Genomic DNA, 16,766 nt, shown 5'->3' on the forward strand with positions numbered 1-16,766 from the left:
GTATCATGTCTTTCTCCATACTGTGAGCTTGCTATATTGTGGTGTGGTCTGCACAGTTCACTGGAGATCTGGAGGCCAGGAATGGCACTATAAAGGGCAAGTCTTTGTGAGCTTTATTCACGATTGGGAAACTAATTTTTTTTTGATGTATTCACTTTTTGGGGTCTGAGACTCATTGGATAAGAGACTTGCTCAGCCAATTCATGGCAGTTATTCAAGTGATGGGGCCAAGAGACACGGACACGCCAGACTAGGTACGGACATCTGTACTCATGGACAGACCAGATGGATACAGACATCTGTAGTCATAGACAGGCTAGACGTGTATAGACGTCTGTAGTCATAGACAGCTCAGATGGGTTTGGATGATCTGGAGTCATGGACAGGCCAGGCTAGGAATAGACGTCTGTAGCCATAGACAGGCCAGACAGTTACAGATGTCTTGGAGTCATGGACAGACCAGACTTTCTCCCTGATCCTGTAACTCTTTCGGAATGATGCTCTTAAGTTCACATCACCTCTCATTCTTCCTACCGAAAATTAACGGTCCACATTTTTCTGCATTAAGTTCCCTCTGCCATGGTATCACCCATCCCAACACCTTGACCGTACCCTGCTGCAGTCTGTTATAGTCCTCCTTAGTGAGTGGCACCTGCTAATTCAGCACCTGTGTCCTGTACACCCAAATCTTCAACACAAGAAGCAGTCCATTTAAAACACGTTTACTACACAGTAGAAACTGATGCAGGGTCTCAACCCAAAATGTTGACAATTCCTTTTCCCCCACAGATGCTGCTTACTTTTTACTAAACAGAATGTTAATGGATGAGTAAACATTAGCTGAGTGAGACTGGTTTTATACGATAAATGAGCACTGAAGTCTCTGAAATTCATCTTGTAGAAGATTTATTGCAAGGTTTACCATCGTTCAATCCTTAGCATGCCCAATAGCTACATGTATGGACCAACACACAAAACACTGGAGGAACTCAGTGGGTATGGCAGGATCTATGGAGGGAAATAGACGGTCAACGTTTCGGGTCGAGATGAAGGGTCTTGACCTGAAACGTCGACTGTCCATTTTTTTTGGCTATTTTTCGCAAGTTTAACCACCTTGTTTATCTGCTGCTCTAACTCACAGTGACATTTGATACCCAAGTGAGAAAAACTCATGCGTCCTTGTTACCGTAGAATTATGCCTGCCATGAGGATGAAATGAAAAGCTTGTTTTATGGAATGTTTTACACGAAGCTGCCAGAGGCCACTTGCACTTTCAGTGAGCCTAATGAACACAGCAGAACCTTGCACAAAATGTAGTTCACTGGAAACTTTAAACTTAATATTAATATTTTTTGGTCATGTTAAGCACCTGTGCACTTCTCATGCAGAGGTTTTAAGTATTAATGAACAGGACAGTCTACTGCCTTAACGATGAACTAAACGGCTGCTCATTTATTTCACAGTCATTACCTTCAGTACTGCCTGTGGAAGGAGAAATGCCAGTAACCTCCAGTTCATAGGTGAAAGAAAATGCCTGGTTGCCTGAGTGCTTTGCAAAGCCAAGCTCGGCGACGTAGACAGTAATTGGGGCCACTGTGGTGTTGGGTGGCCCGATCAGACAGGTAATTTCAGTATCTGATGGCAAAATAAAAGAGAAATCAAATCATCAAAATCAATCAACAATGAAAGGTGGTTCTTCCCTTTAATATAACCCTCCAGAGTAAAACAAAGTGTTACTCCAGCTTTTTTAGTTCCCATTCTGATCTGCTTTAATTGTCCTGTTCCCAGCTCCTTTAATTGCCCACATTATTACCCCTTTGCACCTTCCCCTGAATTCTCTCCTGCCCTCCAGCCTATCACAGACCTTCCCTTCTGCTCCAATCCAACCCCTTTCTCCACATGTTTAGATGTGTTAATCTCTAAATTAATCCCCATTCTGATGAAAAGTTTATCCTAATACGCTTACTCTGTGTCTCTCCAAAGACCCTGCCTGATCTGCCAGCATCCCCAACCTTTTCTGGTTTTATTTCAAATTTACAGAAAGTACAGGGCTTTGCTTTCAGCTTTGAACAAGCCTTAAGTCCCTGTTAATACCCGCAGTGTGTCTTGAGATCACATTATATCTGGTTATATTTGTTCAGTCCCCCTGGAATATTTTGCTCAGTCACAATCCCCATATATTAACAGTTTGACGATGATGTTGCTTAATTCATGAACCAATTGCAACTAAAGCACCAAGAATGGCTGAATAAATGAAAGTTCAGTATCGTCACCAGCTATCCCAGTGATCCACTCACCCAATCCCAAACCCTGTGATCTACTCCCCAATCCTGAGCCCAGTGATCCACTTGCCCAATCCCACAGGTCAGTGATCCTCTCCTCAATACCAGTGATCCACTCGCTCAAACCCGAGCTCATCACTGTATGTGGAGGGGGAGTAGGGGAACATTGTTACTCACAGGTCGAGTATGAACGGAGTGGTCTGCCTCAGGGAGAGGCAGGGACCATCGCACCTTCAAGGGGAATTGTGGAAATATTTGGGGCTCATTGAGACGTGGACAGCACGGGGAAACAGGATCGGCTGAAGGCAGCGGACAGATGGAGCTGTGGCCTCTTCCTGTGCTTCTAAAGAAACCGAGGGGCAGTTCCCTTCTCAGCTGCCCGGACTGCACTGTCCCACACCTACACCTACACCTACCCCACCAGAGGAAGGAGCCCCCGCACTGCCTCCTGTATGTGGTGAGCCATCAATCCCAGGATTTACCCCTCCCACCCCACCACACTCACTCCAGTGATTTCATTGGCTTTAGCAGCAGCTCACCAGTTAGTCCTGTGATTGGACATTTGGCTCCTCCAACCAGAACCCAGGTGGTGTCAGTCTTTGAAGTGTTGGCGAATGGGAAGCCTGATATGGTCAGGACTGTGCCTGAAACACTGGAACCTGCAGGAGCAAGGGGCAAAGTTACACCATTGTTATGGTCACTGCAGTCAGGTCTGGGGCTGGATGTAGGCTGTGGTCTGAGGGCCGTGCCCACGGTGGAAAGAGATGGCCCTGGAGTGAGAACGTAATGAGAGGGAACACACTCAGTCCCTCGAGTCTGCTCCACCATTCAATCTGATCATGGACTCAACATCACTCTCCCCCTCTCCCCATCCCCCCGACTCCCTTGTACTCTGTCAATCACTGCCTATGCGCTGACTCCTCCTCCACACCTCTCTGGGTCGAGTATTCAAAGATTCACAACCCTTTGAGGGAAGAAATTCCTCCTCCTCTCCTTCTGAAATAGGTGATCCCTTATTCTCAAGCCCTGTTAATACCCGCAGTGTGTCTTGAGATCACTTTATATCTGGTTATATTCGTTCAGTCCCCCTGGAATATTTTGCTCAGTCACAATCCCCATATATTCACAGTTTGATGATGATTTTGCTTAGTTCATGAACCAATTGCAATTAAGCACCAAGAATAGCTGAATAAATGAAAGTTCAGGATCGTCACCAACTATCCCAGTGATCCACTCACCCAATCCCAAACCCTGTGATCTACTCCCCAATCCTGAGCCCAGTGATCCACTTGCCCAATCCCACAGGGTCTAGAGGCACAAGTCAACCATGGTGGTACAGACAGGATGGGCTGAAGGGCCTGTTCCTGTGCCGTACTGTTCTACGTTCTACGTGTTCATCACACAAAGCAGGGCCGAAATCTGGGCCTCATGCTGAGGTAACCCACTGAGACGGGCAAGAGGCAGATTTTTGATCAGGAAAGTTGTTAGTATTGTGGAACAAGGCAGGTGGACAGAGGTAAGAGACAGATTAGCCATGGTCTAATTGAGTGGTGGAACCTACCTGAAGGAGTGATTGACCTCTCCCCCTGTCCCTCTCCCGCCCCCACCCCCTGCCTTGGTTACTTGCGACAATTACCAGTGTTTTAAACATCAGTGAGTACACATCCTGTGAATAACATGGACTAACAACGTGCCTTCAGACAGTCCCTGGATTTTCACAAAGCCCCTGTGGTTTGAGTACACACCTCTGCTCGGGCTGATGCCTGTAATGACTGGGGTTTTCGCAGAATTCCACCTGTATCCACAATTCCTGGAGCAGTTGCTGGGAATGCCATTGATGAAAACCTGCACCTGTGGGGAAGGAAAGGGCATGATCAGCACAGCACTGAGGTGTGAAGTCCACAGCCGCCAGCTGTTATGGAATTGCTGTTACTGTGAGGCAGCAGCACTCACTGCTGATCCACGCTGCAGCAGTTAGTGCTGCTGCCACACAGTTCAGTCACCTGGGTTCAATCCTGACCTCCGGTGATGCATGTGTGGAGTTTGTGCGTTCTCCCTGTGAGTTTCCTCCAGGTGCTCCGGTTTCTTCCCACATCCCAACGACATGTTGTTGGGTTAATTGGCCCCAGTGTGTAGGTAGGTGCTAGAATCTGGGGGGAGTTGATAGGAATGTAGGGAAGCTAGTTTATGGGGAAAATTAATAGGGGAACGTGATTGCTCTGTGATTTGGCACAGGCTCAGTGGGCCAAATGGCCTCCTCTGCGTCGTAAGGAGATATGAAGTATTCTTTGTGACACTAGAAGGCAAACTAGTCATAGCGGATGTTTAGGGCTGGCTAGAATGGGTGAATTCAACCCAAGGTTAAGTAAGAAATATTTATAAAAATTAAAAAAGGATGGTGGTATGGCTTTGCCTAACCTTAGATTATATTACTGGGCAATTAATATCAGATATTTAATTTTTTGGGCACAAGATTTAGATGTAATTCAATGTCCCAAATGGGTATACCTTGAGTATGAATCAGTGCAAGAATTTTCATAAGTTTCTATTTTAGGAGCCTCACTCCCTTTTGCACTTACTAAATTAAGTAAACATATGACTAACCCAATAGTTAAACATACAGTAGGAATATGGTTTCAATTCTGTCAATTCTTTGGATTGAATAAATTTAACTTATCAAGCTCCATTCAATCTAATTTTTTCTCTCAACCATTGAGAATCGACTTAGCTTTTTCTTTATCGGAAATGAAGGGAATAACATGTTTTCGTGATCTATTCATTGATAACTGTTTATTATCTTTTGAACAGTTGTCTTATAAATACAATTTGCCTAAATCACACTTTTTTCGATACTTACAGATTAGAAATTTTTTAAAAGTTACTATGCCTTCTTTTCCTACTCCATATAAAATTGAAATTACGGAAAAAATTTTAGGCTTTAATCCCCATCAGAAGGGCTTGATAGCAATAATTTATGATCTAATTATGAAAATATGTCCAGAGACATTTGATAAAATTAAGAATGAATGGGAAAGAGAACTCCAGATACTTTTACCCACGGAGACATGGAAGAAAATTCTTCAATTAGTTAATACATCTTCAATGTGTGCCAGACACTCTTTGATACAATTTAAGGTGGTTCACAGGACCCATATGTCGAAGGACAAGTTAGCCTGTTTTTATCACCATATAAATCCTATATGTGATAGCTGTAATTCGGAGGTGGCTTCCCTGACACATATGTTTTGGTCCTGTCCTCTTTTGGAAAAATATTGGAAGGACATTTTTAACATTATTTCAACTGTATTGAATATTGATTTACAACCTCACCAAATCACTGCAATTTTTGGGTTACCAATGATGGAATCTGGCCGCCTATCTGTTGCTGCTTGTCTTAAGATTGCCTTTGTTACATTAATGGTCAAGCAATCCATTTTGTTTAAATGGAAGGACCCAATACCTCCCACCACTTTTCAATGGTCTTCTCAAACTACATCATGCTTAAACTTAGAAAAAACTAGGAGTGGCACTGTTGATTCTTCGCTTAAATTTGAGGAAGTTTGGAGTCCATTTATTCAATATTTTCATATGATATAGATCCCCTTTCAATAATCTTTGAATTTAGAGGAGCGGAGTTGACGACATAATAATGCTCTTTGTTCATCAAGAAATATCAGTCCAGTTTTTTTTTCTTTTGAAATTTTTTTTAAGTTCGTTTCGTTTTATTACTTATGATCTTTTCTTCGATTTGTTTTTTGTATATAATAAATCTTTTTCTTTCTCCTTTTGATTTTTTTTGTAATATATTCATTTACCAAGAAACCGTGGGGCCTAGAATATATTTTTTATTCTTTATGACTATATATGTCATGATTGTCCTCCCGATCTCTTTGTATTACGTGTATAATTACCGGTGTTATGTGTACTAATCTGTGTCAATTTGAAAATTAATAAAAAGATTGAAAAAGAAAGAACTGGTGAATTCTCCTGAGAATCTCAGGGACTGAGAATCTCTGCTCCCCAGCTCAGGAAACTGATCTGCAGATCTAACACGGACCCCATCAGCTTTGGCTGAGGATTATTACCCAACAGTTAAAACTGTAGTGGACCAGAACGTCTAGGAAATGTAATCCCAAAGCAAAACCTGCAGATGCTGTAAATCTGGGAAAAAGAAACAACAGAGAATGCTGGAAACACACAGCAGATCAGGCAGTGTCTTCGGGGAGAGAAAGATATTCCATAGAAATGTTAATGTTAGCTCAGTTTCTCTCTCCATAGTTACTGCCTGACTTGCTGAGTGTTTCCAGCATTCTCTGTTTATATCTGAGAGAAGGACAAAGTGTGTGCATCCACCCACACTATGTTCATTGCATGAGTAGAATGCTGCAGTTTCGGAGAAAACTGGCCTAGTCCATGGTGATGGAACACATGCCTCCTGACTTATGGGATACAATGGCGACAAATGGAAAGGAAACAATCAGCTCTTGTTCACTCCAGGTGGGAGGTATGTGCAGCTGCGTGGTGGTCTACTTTGTAACATAGAAGGATGAAGGGATTTGATGGTTGGGTGGGGATGGGGTATGGGAACGGCATGTGTGGAGAGTGTCCAGAAATTAGAGCCAAAGCAGTCGGGGATATCAGGAAGGACATCTTCACAATGCAGAGAAATGATAACTGCCTCCATCTGGGAAATCTGCAGACATGAGAGCGTATCAAGAGAGAGGATGTGTTGGAGCTGTTAGAAAATATTAGGACATTGTCATCATATCTAGCTCCTCTTTGAACTTTTTTTCCTCTTCCTATTGATAAGTCTCCTGTGCAGCAAGGTTAACCCTTTATATACCGTATGCTTTAGTTTATTAAAATGGATAATATGATTAATTTTGTTTCATGGAATATGAATGGTTTAAATAATCCAATTAAGCGGAAGAAGATCTTTAAAGTTTTTCATAGACTGAACACTCAGATTATTTTTGCTCAGGAGACTCATTAGGAGAGAGGATAATCAGTGCTTTTTTAGATTTTGGAGGGGTCAACAGTTTCATTCTAATTCACAAGCGAAGGTGAAAGGAGTCTCTATTTTTATAGATTCCTTGATTTCATTTGTTCATTACGAAACAATCTCAGACTCAAACGGTAGATTTTTGTTAATTACTGGCTTACTTCATAACAAAAATGTTGTCATGGTTAATGTTTATTCACCTAACGTTGATCATCCCGATTTCTTTAAACATTTATTTGCATCTTTTCCTAATTTAAACAAATATACGTTGATTATGGGTGGAGATTTCAATTGTTGTTTAAATCCTTCGATAGATAGGTCTGTGTCGAATCAAGTACTTCCAAACAAATCCGCTGTTTTTATTAATTCCTTTTTAGTTGATTCTGGAATTTTAGAAGTTTGGAGATTTCTACACCCATATGATAAAGAGTTTTCATTCCTTTCTCATGTTTATCACAATTACTCTAGAATTGATTACTTATTTTTAAATCGACTCTTGATTAGATCCATCTGTTATTGAATGTAAGTATGATGCAATTGCCATTACTGAGCACGCACCATTGAAACTATCAATCAAATTAGTGGACATAGCCTCTGGTGCCAGACAATGGCGATTCAATTCTTCTCTACTTCAGGATTTAAACTTTGTTAATTTTATTAAAGAACAGATTTCCTTTTTCTTCTCAACTAATTCTACAGAAGAAATTTCCAGTGGGATATTATGGGATACCTTTAAAGATTATATCCGTGGTCAAATTATTTCATACTCTGCTGGATTGAAAAAACAAACTAATAATGAATTACGTATATTGGTTGATAAGATTAAAGAAATTGATAGAAAAATACTCTGTTGCTCCTAATTTGGAGCTTTATAAAAAGAGAATTGAACTTCAGTTGCAACACAGTTTATTACTAACATCTCCAATTGAAAATCAACTACTCAAAACTAGGAGTCAGTTTTATATACATGGTGATAAATCTGGTAAATTATTGGCCAACTAACTGAAAGCTGTTTTGGCTAAATGTCAGGTTATTAAAGTTTGTAAATGAGATGGTAATTGGACGGTTGACCATGATCAAATTAATAAATGTTTTCAAGAATTTTATACTTCTTTACGTCAATCAGAATTTCCTGAGGATTCTACATTAATGCATGAATTTTTAAGGAAATTGAAGATTCCAAAATTATCACTTAATGAACGTTTAATATTAGATGCACCCATTTTGGATGAAGAAATAAAGAAAGCAATTTCTTCGATGAATTCATGTAAAACACCTGGTCCCGATGGGTATACATTTGAATTTTTAAGATCTTTTTCTGATCTTCTTTCTCCTTGGTTAGGTAAAATTTTTAAAGATGCCCTATCAGTAGGTAAATTACCACAATCCTTTTATGAAGCATTTATCTCTTTAATTCTTAAAAAGGATAAAGATCCTACTGAATGTGCGTCCTACAGACCTATCTCTTTATTGACTGTGGACTATAAAATTTTATCCAAAATATTGGCTTCTAGACTGGAAAAGGTACTTCCACAAATTATTTCTGACGACCAGACAGGATTTATTAAAAATCGGTATTTGCATCTTAATATTAGGAGGTTAATGAATATTGTATATACCCCTTCATCTACAATTCCAGAATGTGTTATCTTGCTTGATGCTGAGAAGGCGTTTGATAGAGTCGAATGGGAATATTTAACACACTTGAGAAATTTTATTTTAGCCCAAATTTTTTATCCGTGATTAAATTGATATATCATACACCTTTGGCTTCAGTACGTACTAATAATCAGAGATCCCCCTTTTTCAGGCTTTTTCGAGGCACTAGACAGGGCTCCCCTTTAAGTCCTTTACTATTTAATATTGCCTTGGAACCCTTGGCAATTGCCTTTCAGGACTCTTCTAACATACTTGGTATTACTAGTGGAAATGGGACGCATAAGATATCATTATATGCAGATGACCTGTTACTTTATATCTCTAACCCTGAGAAATCCATTCTTGCAGCATTATCAGTGCTTGCTCAGTTTAGTGTTTTTTCTGGCTATAGATTAAATCTTAATAAGAGTGAGCTTTTCTCATTAAATATGCATGTCCCAATCTATAGGCAATTACCATTTAGATTAGTGACTGATTATTTTACTTATTTGGGTGTTAAAATTACCAAGAAGCATAAGGATTTATTCAAAGTTAACTTCTTACCCTTAATCCATCATGTTAAACAATTGCTTACTAAATGGTTCCCATTGTCTCTATCATTGATTGGTCGAATCAATGCTGTTAAAATGACTATTTTACCTAAATTTTTGTATTTATTCCAGGCAGTTCCAACCTTCATCTCGAAATCCTTTTTTGATATTATTGATTCTAAAATTCTAAAATATGGCAGAATAAAAACCCAAGGTTAAGTAAGAAATATTTACAGAAATTAAAAAAGGATGGTGGTATAGCTTTGCCTAATTTTAGATTTTACTACTGGGCAATTAAGATTAGATATTTAATTTTCTGGACACAAGATTTAGATGTAATTCAATGTCCCCGATGGGTGTATCTTGAGCATGAGTCAGTGCAAGGGTTTTCATTAGCTTCTATTTTAGGAGCCTTGCTCCTCTTTGCACTTACTAAATTGAGTAAACAAATGATTAACTCAATAACTAAACATACAATCTGAATATGGTTTCAATTTTGTAAAATTTTGGATTGAATAAATTAATTTTATCAAGTCCTATCCAATCCAATTTTTTCTTTCAACCATCCAGAATTGATTTAGCTTTTTCTTTATGGAAAATGAAGGGAATAACATGCTTTCGTGATCTATTAATTGATAATTGGCTTTTGTCTTTTGAACAGTTGTCCAATAAATACAATTTGTCTAGATCACATTTTTTTCGATATTTACAGATTAGAAATTTTTTAAAAAAGTTATTTTACCTACTTTTCAGATATCACAAAATTGAAATTACAGAAAGAATTTTAGGTTTTAATCCTTATCAGAAGGTCTTGATAGCAATAATTTATGATCTGATTATGAAAATACGTCTAGAGACACTTGATAAAATTAAGAATGAATGGGAAAGAGAACTTCAGATTCTTTTACCTATAGAGACATGGAAGAAAATTCTCCAATTAGTTAATACATCTTCAATGTGTGCTAGACATTCTTTAATACAGTTTAAGATGGTCCACAGGACCCATATGTCTAAGGATAAGTGAGCCCATTTTTATCACCATATAAATCCTATATATGACAGATGTAATTCGGAGGTGGCTTCCCTGACACATGTTTTGGTCCTGCTCTCTTTTGGAAAAATGTTGGAAAGACATTTTTAATATTATTTCAATTGTATTGAATATTGATTTACAACATCATCCTATTACTGCAATTTTTAGGTTACCATTGATGGATTCCGACCATCTATCTACTTCAGCTTGTCATATGATTGCATTTCTTACATTAGTGGCCAAGAGATCCATTCTATTTAAATGGAAGGATCCAATACCTCCTACCACATTTCAATGCTTTTCTCAAACTAACATGTTTAAACTTAGAAAAAATTAGGAGCGGTACTGTTGATCCTTCACTTAAATTTGAGGAAATTTGGAGCCCATTTATTCAGTATTTCCATATGATGTAAGCAGACCTCTTTCAAATCCCTTTCAATAACCTGCTATTTGAATATAGAGGAGCAGAGCTAACGACATAATAATGTTTTTCAACCGAAGAAATAACAGTCCAGCTTTTTTTTTGGAAGTTTTTGGTTTGCTTTTGTTTATTATTATCATCTTCTTCCTTTGTTGTTTTATTATGATTTTTTTCTTTTTGATCAAATTTCTTTTCAAATTCTTTTGTATTAGGTTCATTTAGTAAGAGACTGGGAGGTTCAGATTATATATTTTACTCCCTGTATTTGTATATGTCAACTGTTATTATTGTAATCCCGATTTCTTTGCACCATGTATATATTTACTATTGTTATGTGTATTAATTTGAAATTTAATAAAAAGATTGAAAGAGAAAAGAAAGAAAATATTAGGACATATAAGTCCCCGGGGCCTGATGGAATATTCCCAAGGCTGCTCCGTGAGGCAAGGGAGGAGATTGCCGAGCCTTTGGCTAGGATCTTTGAGCTCTCGTTGTCCACGGGAATGGTACCAGAGGACTGGAGGGTGGCAAATGTTGTCCCCTTATTCAAAAAAGGTAGTAGGGATAGTCCAGGGAATTATAGACCAGTGAGCCTTACGTCTGTGGTGGGAAAGCTGTTGGAAAGGATTCTTAGAGATAAGATCTATGGGCATTTGGAGAATCATGGTCTGATCAGGGATGCCAGCATGGCTTTGTAAAGGGCAGATCATGTTTCACAAGCCTGATAGTGTTCTTTGAAGAGGTGACCAGACAGATTGATGAGGGTAGTGCAGTAGATGTTGTCTACATGGATTTTAGTGAGGCATTTGACAAGGTTCCACATGGTAGGCTTCTTCAGAAGGTCAGAGGGCATGGGATCCAGGGAAGATTGGCCGTGTCGATTCAGAATTGGCTTGTCTGTAGAAAGCAGAGTGTTGTGATGGAGGGAGTGCATTCAGATTGGAGGGCTGTGACTAGTGGTGTCCCACAAGCATTGGTTCTGGGAGCTCTGCTTTCCATGATTTTTACTAATGACTTGAATGAGGCAGTAGAAGGGTGTGTTGGCAAGTTTGCAGACGACACAAAGGTTGGTGGTGTTGTGGACAGTGTGGAGGATTGTCGAAGATTGCAGAGGGACATTGATAGGCTGCAGAGCTGGGCTGAAAAATGGCAGATGGAGTTCAATCTGGAGAAGTGTGAGGTGGTACACTTTAGAAGGACAAACTCCAAGGCAGAGTACAAAGTTAATGGCAGGATTCTGGGTAGTGTGGGGAAGCAGAGGGGTCTAGGGATCCATATCCACAGATCACTGAAAGTTGCCTCACAGGTGGATAGGGTGGTTAAGAGGGCTTATGGGATGTTAGCTTTTATAAGTTGAGGGATTGAGATTCAAAGCCGCGAGGTAATGACTCAGCTCTATAAAACTCTGGTTAGACCACACTTGGAGCACTGTGTCCAGTTCTGGTTGCCTCATTATAGGAAGGATGTGGAAGCGTTGGAGAGGGTGCAGAGGCGACTTACCAGGATGCTGCCTGGTTTAGAGAGTATGCATTATGAGGAGAGACTAAGGGAGCTAAGGCTTTACTCTTTGGAGAGAAGAAGGATGAGAGGAGACATGATAGAGGTGTACAAAATATTGAGAGGAATAGATAGAGTGGACAACCAGTGCTTCTTTCCCAGGGCGCCAATGCCCAATACAAGAGGGCATGGCTTTAAAGTAATGGGTAGGATGTTCAAGGGAGATATCAGAAGAAGGTTTTTTGCCCAGAGAGTAGTCGGGGCATGGAATGCGCTGCCTGGGGTGGTGGTGGAGGCAGGTACATTGGTCAAGTTCAAGAGATTATTAGATAAGCATATGGAGGAATTTAAAATAGAGGGATATGTGGGAGGAATGGGTTAGGTAGTCTTAGGTGAGGTTTAAAGGTTGGCACAACATTGTGGGCTGAAGGGCCTGTATTGTGCTGTACTGCTCTATGTTCCATGTAACTAAAATCTTCAGGGTTAAGATTAATAGATTGTTGTTGGGTTCGGGTGTTGGGGAATGTGAAGCAAGAATGGATAAATGGATTTGGTGTAGGGGTTGGCTCTAATTGGAGTAGGGGTAAGGGTGAACTTTAAATGAGGTTGGGATATGGGTTAGCTATGGTTTAACTGTGGAACAGGTTTGAGGGCTGCACAACCCCAACCCTTCCTCAACAACGCAACACTGTGGACCACCTCTTGCACCACCATGGACTTGTCTCTAATTGTGTGTTTTTTGTACGAATGTATTGTTTTGCAGTCTTTTTTTCTTCACTGTTTTGCATAATTTATGTATAATTTATGTTCTGTGTGTTGTCTGTACTGACATGCCTATGATGCTGCTGGAAGCAAGGTTTTCATTGTACTCATCGTACTTGTGCACATGACAATAAACTTGACTTGACAAGGTACCTTGCCATTTATGTGTGTGGGGAGGTTGCAGGAGGGTGTCTGCTGAACATACCTGGGGCAGGACATGTGGTGTACGGAACAGGTCTCCGATCAGCCGTTGACTAAACTGCCCTCCACGCTCATCCTCACGCACAGTAACTCTCACATTGACTCCATGAACATTTGAATCATTAACCTATTTGACACAGGATCAGCAGACATTTTAACACCTGACATTTGTAGTGCCGCAATCAAATTGTGGTCACTTGATTTTGTTCAACAAACTTCACCGGGAATTCCTGGCTGCAGCTCCTTATATTCCCGTAATTAGGATCTGGGCATCATGGTAAGGCGGCATTTACTGCCCACTCTTAATGCCCTTGAGAAGATGGGGGTGAGCTGCCTCTCTGAACCACTACAATCTTTCTGGTGAAGGTGCTCCCACAGTGCCGTTAGGGAGAGAGTCCCAGGACTTCGACCCCGTGACGACGAAGGAACTGCCAATATGCAAGATGGAGTGGAGGGAACAGGGCACCTGAGCACCAGCCACCTGCTCCTCTAGGTGGGAGAACCCCAGATTGAGAGGTGACACCGGAGTGACTCACTTAAACTGAACTGGGGCCGAATGGGACCGTCACGATCATGGCCCAGTGTGGAACAACCTATCCCCACCTTCCCCCCCTCAGTCACATGCAATGCGTCTGTTCAGACCAGCAGCAACACTGGACGTTGTTGAGATGTTCATGAACACAACAGGGATGCAGACAGGGATGAGGCCATTCAGCCCCTCGAGCCTGATCTACCTGTAACCTGGTCCCAGCATGGTCGGACCAGGGGATTGGACGGGTCTGTTGTGTCGTCCCACCTGGGTCTGCCTCTCACCTGTAGGATGGGCTGATTTCCAGGCTTGTTCAGCCACTTCACCCTCCAGTTGAAACCGGAGCAGCTGCCTGTCCTCTGCACTGACACACTCCCGATCTCAGGAATGCTTTGTAAACTGTACTGCATTTCCAGGTCAGAGGCACTGACTGGCAATCCTTCAAAACCAAAACAAAAGTCAGGATGGTGCAGAGGACCAGGAGTGTATGGCAGTGGTGCAAGGGTACAGACTTCCCCCAAATCCCTCCTCCCCACAGACCAGCACTTTCTCCTCCAGTATCTCTCCAGCTCCCCAGTGACCAACCCCCCAGTGAACCCCTTCCAGTGACCAACTCCCCAATGAACCCCTCCCCAGTGACCCACCCTCAGCGACCAGCTCTCCAGTGACCAACCCCCAGTGAACCCCTCCCCAGTGAACCCTTCACCAGTGACCCACCACAACCCCCCACCCCCCGTGACCTGCTCTCTGTGGAGTTGTCTGTTCTGGTCATGGCAGCAGGCTAGCCTGGGTTTACTGTGGGAGACATTCTCCTCCTCACCCCTTTCTCCAATCCCCCTCACTCTGTCTCACCTGCTCACCACCCTCCCAGGAAATCATTCCTCATTACCCCAAGCAAAGCATCTTGTGGTTGTCAATACCAACTGTTAGACCCTGTGTTGACACCTGACACAGGTTCCTTCCATCCGTTCACCTGCTGGATTATCTTTCCACTCCCAAAGTCCCAAGATCATCTCTTTCTCTACATTCCACATGATGCCTTTGGTAACTCCGGAGGGTGGGATGGTGGGTGGTGATCTGGGGAAACCTTCCGCAAACTGTGACTGTAACCCCACCTATTTCCCCTTTCATGGCGAGGGACTGGCTGTAGAGGTTTGTAACCCTGCTTGTCCACGCTGAAGACTGTGTGGGCAATATCGGTGGAGTGCTGGAGGTGGGTGCCCACTCTGTGGGCACAGTCAGGATGTAGTCCAACTGGTCTGCAAACACTGACCACAACCTGCCTGGACTGTGACCACAGGCTTCAGGAGTAGGGACTGAACACACAATGCACAGGCTCAGAGGTGAGGGAGTAGGGTCAGGGTCCAAGCCTCAACCCCAGTGGGTGACATAGAGACAGGTGAGACTGTACTGAGGTGAGGCAGAAGGTTAAACTGAAGTCAATCGCTCTGAGGTTTAACTAGAAACAAAGCAAATAGATCTTGTTTGCTGTCCCTTTGTAAACTGATAAACGTGACTGGGCTTTGTCCACAGCCCAAGACACAAACACTGCAGGCTGGGTGTGACAGGACACGTCTCCCACTGGCCCAGAGGGTAGTATGTGCATGGCATGAGCTTCCAGAGGAAGTGGTTGAGGCAGGTACAATAACAACTTTTAAAAGACAGTTGGACAGGTACATGGATGGAAAGCTTTCGAAGGTTATGGGCCAAATGCTGGCAAATGGGACTAGCTTGGATGGGCATCTTGGTCAGCATGGGCCACTTGGGCCAAAAGGCCTGTTTCTGTGCTGTATGACTCTACTACGCCAGGTAACCTACAGATCCAGAACCTTTGCAGGGCGTGGGACTTCACACACAGTGGAGCTTTCTAAAGTTTACCGTGTGACGAGATTTTCCAGCAGGTAAGCAGATTGAGAGCTGGTGTCTAAAGCTCCCCAGCCCTCGTTACTCACCCTTCACTACACGGCCAAAGGCCTGAATGTCCATGGTGCCAGTGATGGGGGGAGATGCTGCCTCTCTTCTCCACACTCTTATGACGGACCCATTGGGCCACGTAATTCCTCTGTAAGCGGCCTCGTCCTTTGAGCCATTGGATGCAGTCTGGACAAACAGTAATTGCAAGTATTACACTTCCTGACACAGAATCCTGGCCCATCCAGGGCTTCTCCCAGTCTCCAGTCAAACACTGGTGGGAAAGCCCAAGAGTCTCAGGCTGTTATGGCCAGTTACATCAATGCTGCACAGATCCGCTAGGGTGCAGTGGGGCATTGGGGAACATCCCAGGAATTCTCCCTTGGAGGTAAGGGCACAAAAAACACTGGGATCAAAACTGGAACTAACCTTGCATGAACTGAACCCTTACAGCCACGTGTTGAGCACTCCACCAGAGGAGCAGACATGTTTTACAGCCTAAACCTATCCCAAAATACACCCCACATCCACCAGCTCCGGACTTATCCCAGCAGCTTACAGCAGAGAACTTTCTCACAGTTGTAACTCTCCTCCACCTCTGCCAACACAACACAGAGCCCTCAGGCAGAGGTGGAGGAGAGTAAAACAGTGCACTATGGCTAGAGGTGGTGTATAAAGTAGGTGCAACCCTGTTGGGGCTCCTGTGCTCACTCAGGTGTCTCCACATTTCAGGAGTTAGCCAGGGGAATCACGGGAACATAATGAGGGACTGTGGCATGAGAAAGCATGTCCAACCTGCCATGTTAATTCTGGAAGTGAGTAGACAAGGAGAGTACAATGTGGAAACCTGCTCAGGAGATCGAATGATTTGGCCAGGGGAAATATGGTTCACAGAAATCTCTTCTGTTGGAGATGAGATCAGTAGGGCTGGGGTTCATA

The 16,766-nt window shown here is 42.4% G+C and overlaps 1 protein-coding gene across 1 annotated transcript in view; it reads right to left on the reverse strand.

The window, feature by feature from the left end:
* Positions 1 to 16,766, reverse strand: part of LOC127574488 (fibrocystin-L-like) — a 140,967-nt gene that overhangs the window by 65,986 nt on the left and 58,215 nt on the right. Inside the window, 6 exon segments of the mRNA XM_052023512.1 lie at positions 1,471 to 1,635; positions 2,822 to 2,941; positions 4,028 to 4,133; positions 13,392 to 13,514; positions 14,201 to 14,355; positions 15,869 to 16,016. Of these exon segments, the coding sequence (XP_051879472.1) occupies positions 1,471 to 1,635; positions 2,822 to 2,941; positions 4,028 to 4,133; positions 13,392 to 13,514; positions 14,201 to 14,355; positions 15,869 to 16,016 (817 nt within the window).

Source organism: Pristis pectinata, chromosome 9 (genome assembly GCF_009764475.1).
Source record: "Pristis pectinata isolate sPriPec2 chromosome 9, sPriPec2.1.pri, whole genome shotgun sequence".
NCBI lineage: Eukaryota > Metazoa > Chordata > Chondrichthyes > Rhinopristiformes > Pristidae > Pristis > Pristis pectinata.